The sequence below is a fragment of the Toxotes jaculatrix genome, chromosome 10 (genome assembly GCF_017976425.1).
Source record: "Toxotes jaculatrix isolate fToxJac2 chromosome 10, fToxJac2.pri, whole genome shotgun sequence".
NCBI classification, from domain to species: Eukaryota; Metazoa; Chordata; class Actinopteri; family Toxotidae; genus Toxotes; species Toxotes jaculatrix.
In genome coordinates, this window is record NC_054403.1 from 13263726 (window position 1) to 13276271 (window position 12546).

At 43.8% G+C, this 12546-nt stretch overlaps 1 protein-coding gene across 1 annotated transcript; it reads right to left on the reverse strand.

Annotated features, from left to right (window-relative positions):
• Positions 1 to 404: 404 nt before the first annotated feature.
• On the reverse strand, positions 405 to 11537 carry spon2a (spondin 2a, extracellular matrix protein). The gene is made up of 6 exons (XM_041048260.1): positions 11369 to 11537; positions 7168 to 7396; positions 5054 to 5274; positions 1900 to 2091; positions 1379 to 1550; positions 405 to 1163 (listed from the first exon to the last, which is right to left on the reverse strand). Exons 2-6 carry the CDS (start codon positions 7394 to 7396, stop codon positions 976 to 978), a joined length of 1002 nt encoding a protein of 333 aa, XP_040904194.1. The 5' UTR covers positions 11369 to 11537; the 3' UTR covers positions 405 to 975.
• Positions 11538 to 12546: the final 1009 nt, after the last annotated feature.

Here is a 12546-nt window from a genome sequence, read left to right on the forward strand (position 1 = left end):
CAGAACAGCTTAATTTTTCCAGATGTTTTTTAAATGTATTTGATTCAGTGTCTCAGTGTTTCTGAAATTAAAGCATATAAAAAATAAACAATTGTGGGATTTTGTTGAACTGAACTTAATCTAATTTTTTTGACTCATCCAGCAGCCGAACATACTTGTGGTGTTCTTTCTACAATGGAAACAAGCTATTGTTTGGAAAATTCATCCCAATACTGTTGTAGCAGTTTCCACAAATATTTTGCACTTGTAGTTTGCTTTGCTTTCACCCTCTGTCCTGTTCATCCCAAAGCAGCTTCATGGGGCTTAAGTCTGGAGTCTTTTCTTATAATGTTTGATGAAGCTCTGACCAACCAATCTTTCTTCCTTCGTTCGTTACTTGTCTTTTTCTCATCATTCTAATATGCATATGCAATGCAACATTGCAATTTAGCTTTTTTTTTTTTTTTTTACCATGGGCAGTTTACTACTTACCTTTCTATCATTTATGGTTATTCACTGAACTTGAACTGCTTAAATAAAAACTGGGGAAAAATGGGGTGTTCCAAAACTTTTGAACTGCACTGTATGCTGTTGGTAATGAACAAACCATAATAGGTCTTGTACAAGTCTTTGAGGGGACACACGTCATGTCTCCCACTTTCAGTTTTTCAACTCCACATCCATGGCAATTTATAAAAATCACTTTTAAACCTAAAAACACTTATAGTGTCATCTCAAACCCTAACACCTGTCCAACACTCTGCTACAACCAGCCTTAAGTTTCCGTTTACTGTCATTAAATGTAAAACTAATGGGCTGCACAGATAACGCAGCATGTCTTAAATGTCCACAATTTGGACATGACAAAGATAAAACAATCTTTTGCATTATGAAGGCGATACTCAAGATGCAGCAGAATTTCTCAGTCCAGCAGTAATAACATCAAAGTCCCAGTGCTAAATTACTGGCAGTATCTGTGACTGTGTGCTCTGTGGGTTACTGAAGTTTCATACAGCTGTGTGGTACACATTCAGCCTGTTCCTCCAGTTCAGGGCATGGAGTGCCAGCATTGGCCGGCCGCAAAAGGATGTAACGCGTGCGGTGGCGAACTCCGCCTCTGGAGCAGGGACCCAGACACAAGCCCCAGGACGACCAGAGAGACACTTCACAGTCCAGTGGTGTCACTGTGTGGAGGAGAGAGAGAGAGAGAGAGAGATGAAGGAACTATGTGTGAGTCTCAAGCGAAGGCCAAAGAATGCATAAACAATTCTCTGCTGAAGAAGGGCTGTTTATTAGTGTTTTGTTGTAGCATTTGGAGGTTTTGTGTAGAGCAGTTACTCAGATGTAGTAGAAGCAAAACCTTTGTGTACCACTGATGTCGGGAGTCCTGTGGTCTTACCTGAGAAGCGCTGGGGACTGATAGAGTTAGGCAGAATATGATTGGACATTGGGGTTTGACGGTCAGGTGACCTGCTCTGTCGAGAGATCTTTATGCTGGCAATTGGTGGGAGCTCCTTTAAGCGTGGATAGTAGAAGGAGTTGGCTGGGTGGTTCGGCATCTGAGACGTGATCTGAACAAGTCAGCAGAGAACAGTACGGCATAATTCACTGGGAGAGCCAGCAGATTGTCAACACAAATTCATATAACACAATAGTTCACTTTAAACCACATGCTGGAAAAGAATAGAAGGTCTATTATGTAACAGAGGCCCTTTTTACTCAAATCATTTCAGGTCAGCCAAGCAATAATTTAAGCGGAGACAGCTAAGAATGATGCTCCATTCCCATGCTGCTAACCTATTTTAAGAATAAGACGAAGGCCGTCCACCTTGCTTTGTCTCACCACGAAATGAATGCACGAATGACCAGAGGAATGATTCAACGTATGAATGCGTGCTGGTTTTTGTTCTTGGTACTCACCTTTGTGATGTTTTCGGGGGGGCTGGTGGGAAAGTTGGGAGAGGAGAAAGTGAATCCACTGTCTGTCCCTGCATCATAAGGCTGGAGGTCAATGGTCACTTCCTGTTTCCAGTGGCTGCCCTCGCAAAGATCTAGGCTGTCCACGCCAACGAACCAGTCGGGACTGGGGATCATCTTCACCATCAAGGACAGCTGTCGATCAGAGAGAGAAAATGCAATTAGTTCAAACTTCACTTTCCAAGGGAAATTTAGTTTACAGTTAAAATAGATAATATAAAGGGCAATACAAAAAAAACAACCTGACATAAGAAATACGAAGAGGATGGACGTCTTTGTAACCATGCTAGCAGAGAGGTACTAGGAATGGTAATGTCTGTTGGCCAGTTCAGAGCAGACTAACATATCTCAACAACTATTGAATAGCTTGCCATGAAATTTACCACACACATTCATGTCCCCCTCAGGCTTTCATTAATAATAATTAAAAAAAAAACACACTCAGCCCACCATAGCAATATTGTGTAATTCTGCTGCTTGTCTACACACACACACACACACACACACACACACACACACACACACACACACAAGCAATGTATTGTGTCAGGATTTATAAACTTTCCCTTTTACAAATGCAGGGACTGGGGACTGCATGTGTGCGCATGCATGCTTGCACCCACTCAGTTTCCTGTGCAGGGTTACACTGTGTCTCCTGTGTGATGGATGTTTTCCGAGAGCTGGTGACCTCATACAGGAAGTGGCCTGCGGGTCAGCACATGCTGAGGTGGCAGACGCCCAGAGAACAGCACACTTGAAAACGCCTCCTCACTGGTGGCCCAACATTTGAGGATCTGGGCTGAGCTTGGGATTAGGATGGGTGGGCTTGGGCAGCTTTGGATGGCTAGGAAAGGGTGGCTTGGAGTCGGATAGTGCACTGGATGGAAGACTGCTGGGACAGACATCAAACCAGTGCACCAGACAGAGCAGATCACTCAGGGCAGGAGGCAGGTAGTGTCAGCATGACACACTGGTCTGTTTCTTGTCCGTGACGCACGGCAAGAAACAGAGAAACCAAATCAGAAACAGCTCTGTTGCTTTTTAGAATCCTCCTCTGATCCTGTCCTTCCTTTCTTCCCTTCTCCTACTAACATTGCTCCCTCCCCTTGTGCTTTACGCTCTGAAACAGCAGTGTTTCCAAGAAGACATCCTGCTATATCCATTGGGCCACTCAGCAAGGATGTCTACTCAGGGGTATCCCTTGTCACTGGCTTGATCTGTCCACGGTGGTTTGTAATATACAGGCCAGAAAGTATCTCAAGAGCACAGACAGTTACTCAAAGCTCCCATGATCCCTCTCCATCATAGCAAATCTTTTGCAAAGCTCCGGACAGAACAAGTTGTCCAAGAAAACATGCAACCCAGTCCTGTAGCACAAGCACCTTAATGCTCTGATGTTGCCGTGTGATGCCACTGATCTTACAAAACACTGAAACTTAAGGAGTAATGCCAGTTGGTATCAGTTACATCTTGAATGGTATTTATTTGGTGTTATCTGTCTGTTTTGAATTATGCATTTAACAGCAATAGCAGGAGGCTCATGAATATGGAGATAGGAATCATATGTGTATGGGATTTTTGGGGTATTGCGTATGAATGTTTTGGTTTGTGGGCAAGAGAAAAAGGATGGGATTCAAAAATGAATGAGCCCGGGAGAGAGAAACACGCAAACAGAAAAGCAGAATAACAGATAAATCTGCCAAGAGATTCATCTAAAAACAGACAGACCCATTTAAAAGCAGCCCAGACATCATGTACCCAGACGACAAGTTGTTAAGCTGCTGTCCATGACAAGTGCTTACCAAAGATGCCCTCCGACAGGGTTGTTTATGATGTTAGAAATGCTTTACATATTTAAAAAAAAAAAAAAAAGTTTTAACTATGTGAATGCTATGACACATTTTTCCACAGAGCTGTGCCTCATTCCTACCTCAAATACTTTGCCTTTGTTTAAGCCCTGGTCCCAAATTTAGCTCAAGCCTCCAGCCATGGCCTTTGCTCCCAAACTCACTCACTATTCTGCACCAGTGGTACCCTGTAGTCCAGCAATGAGCAAAGCTGTACTCTAATTGGACATTGAGACTACAGCTCAAACGCAGTCCACATGCATCAAATCACTTAACAGACTTAAATATGGGGTAGTGTGGGGTTTTAGTAGTTTAAGTTAGCCAAATCAAACGGGTGACAGTTGTCACAGTTAGTCGTTTTAGTGCAACATTTCCTTTTGCGTTTTCCTGGACAATGTTTCCTTGCTGAGCTGCAGTACAGGGATAGTAACACAACGAGCTTCAGATGAATGTTAGAATGCAACTTTGCATGACACTGAGGACTGTGAGTACTGTCTGCTGTCCCCTCCATCATCACATGAGAAGGGATCACCTCAAGGGACGTATGGTGAGAAATAATGATTACAGCAACTCTCAGTGTACATATGAGCATGTGATGAGAAAACTGACACTATTTTCATATCTCTGTGAAACTACAGCCTTCCAGTGGATTAGCTTAGCATAAAGATAGGAAGCTTGGCACTGTCCAAACAAAATCTGTCTACCAGCAACTATAAACGCCTATCTTGTTTAAACCATACAAAAAAACTTCAAAAGTCTCCAGGAAGTCACTACAACAGCCAGGCTAGCTGTTTCCCCCTGATTTCAGTCTTTGTGCTAAGCTAAGCTAACCAGCTGCTGACTCCATTTTCAGATTTGACATAAAGAAGTGAGACTGGTATCAGTCTTCTCATTCAGTTCTTGGCAAGAAAAAGAATGAGCGATTTCCCCAAATTGTGAAACTATTCCCTTATAATTAAACGTCATCCTGAACTCCCAGAGGTCAGTGGGACAGGCAGCAGACAGAGCGCAGACTGCGCAGGATGGATGTGGGCGTTTGTGGCTGCAGGGCCTCAGCACTTGAGCTAAACATAGTCTGATTGGATAGTGGAAAGAAGTGGTGAAGTGTTTGGTCAGAGCGGATGGACGATGTTATGGGGAGGCCCGGGTCACCAAAGATTTAGTCACGGTTTGTGTGACTTACTGCGTCTGAGCATGTGTGTGCTTTTGTGAATGAGTATTGCTTCTGCTTAAGTTCTATTTGTGCCCACCAGTGAGTTCCGGGGCTGCATGAGCATCTCCGTGGAGCTGTGCCCAATGCCGTTAGGGATGCCGGCCGTTCGGTACATGGCGCCAACCATGCGTCTCTTCCTGGCCTCCTTGGCTGTCTTCATCAGCTCCACCGTCACCCCGAGTTCAGCGAAGTTCTGCACCCCTGCACTGGCTGGAGCACCTTCCTCCCACAGCCGAAAACGGCGATTATGGCTGACCGCTAAAGGGAGAAAAGAAACACAAGAAAGAGAAGAAGACAGGAGTAATATCTTTATTCACTGGAATGCATATCAATGTCATTGAGGTACCACAGAGCCTCAGCCAGACGGTGAGATCATTTCCACCGTGGAGCCTGTATATATTTCTATGGCTGCCTCTTACTTCCTGCACTTAAACAGATAATTTCTGAAGGAATTGCCCACATGCGTGTCTTTGGAATTATTGCATGGTTATTGTTTCAGCTTTTTCTCCATCTATCACTGATAAAACCACAACACAGGCTGGAGCTGCCAGGAGATGGGTGAGGATCTCAGATCTGGCAGTCAGATCATGGACAAGAAAAAAAACTGTTCTCAAAACCCATAGTGCTATTTTTTCTTACCCTTTGGGCCAACAGAACCATTTGCTTCACATTCTCATATTCATTTCTGGTTATCTATGAAATCTGTCAAGAATCAAGAGACCGATTTAGGTTAAAATGTTTGTACCACAGGTTCTGGAGCTCCGTACTGAAACCCACAGAGCCACTGGCCTGGGCCAGTGGTTTTAAGGGCAGAGTAAGGTTAGCCAGAAACACGCTGACAAATGCTCTGATGGTTCTGCCTTACCTCACTTTTCAGGCACACATACACAACCATGCATTTCTACTTAAACACTCTTGACACATGTATTAACACACACACCGCACCATAGCCACACACATAACGTGCGCAGCACACTTCACACACTATCTTGTTTCTCCTCAAACTGCCATTATTTGTGCACTTAATTACATTTCCATGCTAACAAATTTCCCACAGGCGTCAAGACCCTGAAACTCGATAACACATCACATTTAAGCCCTACCAAGACGTTTAAAGTCCACGACGCGCCCTTCCTAAATTGCTCCTGTTTTTTCTTTGGCCATGACAAACTCCATTCTCTCTTCCCTCTGGCAGTGTCCTTGGTCCCTCGACCCCGGGTCTCAACAATTCAGCAACACAAAACCATTGCAGGCCCCCAAATCCCTGGACCAGTTGTGCTTTTCTTCGTACTATGACAAAGTCCATCTCCAACTATTTGTCCCCACATTGTCAGCTCATTTAGGCCCTAGTGTTTTTCTTCTTTTTCGACAAAGCCCATTCCTTGTCCCTTCTGTCCACTACTGCCCCATTAACCGGGAACATTAAAAGCCATTATGGGTGTGCCAGAATCTCTGGTGCCTGTCTCTGTGTGGAGTAAGTAGGGCATCATCCTCTGGCAGGGCAGCAGGGCACCACTGGGAGAGCTGGAAACCAGACATAGTCATGGCCGCCACAGACTGTGATGCACAAGAGAAGTCCAACACACACACACACACACACTCGCACACGCACACACACACACACACACATTCATGCACACACCTTCAAACATCTGCCATCCATCCTATTCTCCATGGCTTGGGGAAAAAAGCCAAATAGGGGGGCCTGAATCTCTTCTTCTTTTCTTCCTCCTGGCTCTGAGGTAAGCGGTCTGACCCCACCACACCCCAACTATCAACACCCACCTCCACCAATCCCGAAAACCTCCACTCTAGTCCTTATGGCCAACACTGTGGTAAACCAGAGGAAATGTGGGAAGGGGTGTAGGATTGAGTTGAAGAAATAGAGAAATATTAAAGATACCGCTAGACAGAAGTTAGAGAACCAGAGAGAAAAAACCCATCTGGTAGCATTTAAGCTGTCTTTCTTATTGCTCTCTGCTTCTTGCTTCTTCATTAACATCTCTCACTCCCGTGTATGCAGACAATAAGGACCTAAACCTCTGACACATGATAAGTCCGTTTCCCATCCCCGTCCTTTCACTGGCTCCCACTTTGAACAAAAACTTTACATCCAATAACCAATTTCTTCGTCCCTAATGACTCTCTCACCTATGAGTTTGGACCACTGTGCGGGGGGCCGGAACAGTGGATACTGCTTGGGGAATGCCTGGGGGCTCCAGTGACCTGTAAAGACCAGGATGTAGGAAGCAGGACCCCTGGCTGTGCATTCGGTCCCATTGAATGGTCTCAAAGGCCCAGCAGAGGCGAGGCAAAGCTTCAGAAGTACAACAAGTAGCTGCTGCAACCACCCACAGGTCAGGTGCTCTGATGGCGTCATCTGAAAGAAATGGAGAGATGAAAAACGGTTGTGTGAGTAAGGTAGATATATATCAGGTTTGCACACAGCTGGGTTTCCCTGATGATTGTAAAATAAATAAATAAATCTGCTCCTACCCTTAAGTTTTCTTGAATACCATGAAATGCGTAGTGCACTTTAAAATCAAAAGCTGCTGAAGAAGTCTCTCAGAAGTGCTTTGGCAAGTAATCTCTGTCCATTGGCGAGCAACTGAAAGGATCTTAACATGTACATTTAGGAAACCAAACCCAGACAATCCTGGAAAATCAGTATAACAGAGGAAATTCCACGCCCCTGCCCTCATATCACAACACATTCATTTTATCAAAGAACAAAGCTTATTGAACCCAGTGACCCTCAAGCCTTCGATTTAAAAAAAAAAAAAAAAAAAAAAAAACTTCTATTCTCCTGGGCTGGGCCCGAGTGTGTGTTGGTGCAGAGCCAATCTGTGGCTACACGGCAAAACGGTTAACATTCATCGCTGTCACAGTAATGTCTGCCACAGAAGCCGCCCTAAAATAAAACAACACGGCTGAGATCTCTGAGGACAGATGCAAATCCTGTCTGCGCTGCTGCTCTACTGACCTCACTGACTGACCATCCGCTGACCGCCGGCTGCTGAGTCAGACTCACACTCTATTAAGAGAGGCAGAGTTGGGTCATGGCACCTGCGTGATAATTGCTCAAAACACATTTCAGCCTTACATATTGTGCAGGGCTGAAGAAAGTAGCAAAGAGGAACCATTTGTGTTTTTGTTTCTTTTTTTGTGTATGTGCACCTTTTTTTTTTGTCTTTCTGTCTTCCTTCTTCACCAGTCCTCCTTCCATCTCCATCTTCATCTCTACCTTTTCCACCCATACTCTCGTCCCGTCTCTGCTCTCAAACCAAACTGTTTCTGTGTCTGATTTTGAGGGTGGCAGAATTAGAATAAAACAACAACAGACAGACGACCTATCCTGCTTTGTTGCGTGCGTGCATTTTTAAACCTGTGCTCAAATTGGACGGAAAATAAATAAATAAATAAAAGTAAGTTCCCACTGAAGTGACATAGTTTAAAAAATCTATTACATGAGCTACGAAGTTATACATTCTAGTGGTTTGTCTTTGTGCACCAGCAGGACTGAGGATGCTTTCCCTCAAGAAAAGTACAATGGACAAAACAGCATTGCAAGAAAGGGTGATGTTATTTCACTTACATCCTGTTTTATTGGCAGATGTTTTCACTCTGAGGTGACAGTTTATGACCTGATGACAGATGAATTTTTCTGTGTTTGAGTGCTACAGAAAGGGAGAGTAGTGTTTCGTGGCTGCAGCCTTGGGTGGTGATTCTATGGGTTGCTATACTATAACTAAATCTCCAAGCAGCTGCAGAATGCAGACAGTTAAATTTGGGGCAAGTTGACCAGCGCACAAACACACACGTGCACTGGAACGCGCGTACACAGACACACACACCACCAACGCACATAACACATTGTCCCTGAAGTCTATTTCCAGAGGTCAGATAGTATTACTCTGCCAATATAGCTGCAAAACTCCAACTCTGACACTTTTCTGACCGCAGCCTTATATGAGGCAGAGTGTTTTATCAATTCCCTGTCTCCATTAAATGTATATTAACCACTGTACAGTCAGCCATAAAAATACCTTGAGTACGGAGACACATAAGCCCAGCTTTGATCTCACTGCTCAGTCATCTGATCATCTCACTGGCTGCTCTGCAGGAGGCAGCTAAAGCTCCAGGTTGAGATACTTAACCATGCAAGTCGTTCCAAAAAGTAACTTTATTTTTGGAAAAATGGCATAACAGTATTATTTTCAGACTGATAATAAAAAGTTTTTGGCCCCACTTGTAGTCAGGCACTGTAGGCTGGGGTTAATGGAAGTTCACTGCCTGGAGCTGGAGGTTTTCACATCAGTGTGTGATCTTAGCTGCTCCTGTCCTGTCTGCTCCGCCCACTATACGTTTACGTTTAGTATAGAAAAGGAGGTCAGTCCTGTCACACGCTGTTGCAAAGATTTAGATGTTTTTCTGTCTCTTTCTCACACAAATACACACACATTCCACACAAAGAAGATCAACATTTTTCTCTGGAAATTCACAGTCTGTGACTTACCGGTACATGATTTTCTTTTTTTTTTTTCCAAAATAATGTATTTCTGTTAAGTTGTTGTGCAGCCTGTGAGCGACTGTCATATGATCTGTGAACGTTAATCAGATGACCCTATTCTACACTGAGATTTTAGTTCGACCTTCCCTCTGAACTTGTCACACTGACACTATAACACACTAAAGAGACATTTCTTGAATTCCCACACTGACACACTGACCTTTATCAGTAAACACACAGACCTGCTACCAGCTGATGTCTGCTGCTTCTGCAGAAAACGCATGCAATCATAACGATTCATATGGAATTTATTGATGCATACAGAGCCACACGCTCATTTTCAGTCGACATAAAGTTTACACTTGCACTCAGACTATAGGCCCGCTCTCATCAGTCAGCTTAGACAGACACACACAGCAGTTTTTCTGTCAGGCACAAGACACAATAAAACAAGGGGATGTGGCACGGAGCCAAATGCCCCACGGGCACCTTCACTGTGTAATTACAGCAGCCTCATGCGGAGATAATATACACATTCACTTCAGCTCATATACGCAGGCATGCAGGTATGCACGCACAAACACTGATCTGTGTACACAGCAGGAGGCATGTTCATTTTTAACAAGGAGATAGCAGGGAGGTAATTTGCTGTTTTCACTAAGATTTTGCTGAAAATCTTTTGTTGCAGGGGGGCGGTGGCAGATTCAGGAGTTTGTGCTGAGAAAAAAGATGCTTTTTTTTAACACGCTCCTGTATAATGTGGATCCTGCTGTACCATTTCTCCTTCATGCACAGACAGACTAGACACACTTGGTCAGGCATGCATCACAACAGGCGGTCAGAAACTTGACTGTTTCTCAAGCAGGCAGAGGGGAAATCATGACCAGTGTAGGCAGCAGTTCAGACAGAGAGACTGAGAGAGAGGTGAGGAGAGCATGCAGATTTTGGTTTGCAAGAAATACTTAACTGAAGCCACATTTTCAACAGGACCAGAGAGGATGGACGGTGCATGCATATGCCTGCATATTGTACTACATATTGTAAGTGCAAAAGTATAAATACATGCAAAGAGTGAGCGGCAATAGATTTATATTAAAACAAAACAAAATAAACAAACAAAAAAGCTTCCATTATAAAAGATGCAACTGAAGCAAAAAAGACATCTGTGTACATTATTGTTGCATAAGAACAAACATGGCATAAATTCATTGGTGGAAAATACCTTTACCTTTACAGAGGTACAGTTTTGTGGTAGTTTACTTGAGTATTCTTGCTATTTGTTACTACTTTATACTTTTGCTCCACTACACATCAGAGGGAAATACTGCACGTTTTTCACATGACATTGACAAGTGTAATTAGTTGTATTAAAATAAATTCTACACATTGAAAAGAAATATTTCTATAAAACACAATGCATGCTATGGATTAAACCACTAATTAAAAGTATGAAAGAAATTAAAAACACCTTGAAGTGTTGCGACATTAAAATGATGTTTACATGTAAATGTATCAGTCAGAATAACTCCACAGCATAAAACAAATCAAATATCACAGATAATTCTAATTCTATAATACACTTTCATAATATTATATTTAAGCGACATTTTGAATGCGTTACTTTTACTTGTAATGGAGTTTTTTCCACTGTGGTACTGCTATGTTTACTTAAGTGAAGGGATCTGAATGCTTTTTCCACCACTGCACTGCTTTTACTCAAAAATTCTACATGTTCCCAAGACAAAGAAAACAAGCGAGTTTGATCTCATGATGCTAAAAGAGCCATAATCAGCGAGACTCCGTCTGTGCAGAGAATGAATGGAGGCTCAGTGTGTGTCCTACCTGTGCTGGATCAGTCAGTCAGTGACAGAGAGAAGCTGCAGCAGAGTCACAGTGAGGATTCAGCTCCACTCACCCTCTCACTCTTCTCCTCTCTATCTCTGTAACCAGCTGTCTGCTGCAGCCTTATCAGCCTTTATCCCTCTATCCTCTGTCTTTATCGCTCTCTCTTTCCAAATTTCTCCTCCCTTCTCTCTCTCATTGTAACTCCTCATATTACCCTCCTCTCTCTTTCTCCTCCCCCTCCTCCTCTTTTCTCCCCCTACCTTTCCTTGTATGGAAAGGCAGCCTCACTCCTCTCCTCCACTGTCCCTCTCTTCTCGCCCTCTGTCTGTCTCTCTCAAGTCTTTCATTGGCTGTGTAAACTCAGCAACCTCATTGCTGACAAGGTAATCAACACCACATTGGCCTCTCTTAACATACGCCGCTCAGCATTGTGTATTTTCTTACCCCTGTTCTTCAGCGCACGCTGTCAGACTTGAGAGGTGTAGAGTTGCTGAATAATGGCAGTAAAACAGAAGGACAGATGAGAAATAGGGCTTTACGCACAGCCGTGCAACCTGGAGAACAGACGAGTGCAGTCTGGACAGAAACAAAGGCTTTTTTTTTCTGTAGTTAATTTACTGATTGGACATTGCAGAGAATCAAAGGGGTTTAAATAGTTGCCGGTCTTCCCCCTTTCAAATAGCTCCTCTGTCCTGTGGCAGATCCAGCTGTGATCTCAGCTGAGGAACCCCTTTTCCTTGGGTCATCTTGTTCAAATGTGTGTTTGTGTGTGTGTGTGTGTGTGTGAGAGAGAGAGAGAGAGAGAGAGAGAAGTGTGGACACCAGTTCCCACAGCTGGTACACACATGGGCGACCAGGGAGGTTTCTGTTACCGGCCGCCACTCACTTATCAACGTGTCAAGGCTCAGACCAAACTAAGCTGTGTGTGATTGTGTGTACGTGTGTGTGTACGTGTGTGTGTGTGTGTGTGTGTGTGTGTGTGAGAGAGAGAGAGAGAGAGAGAGAGAGAGAGAGAGAGAGAGAGAGAGAGAGAGAGAGAGGGAGAGTGTGTAAAACATCCAGGAACCTTTGTTACTTTCCTAACTTCCCATGGCTATGATGCAACAAACAACACACACGCACAGCCTGGTCAGGTCTTGTGATCTGATGCGGATTAGGGACAGTTTGTCCATAGA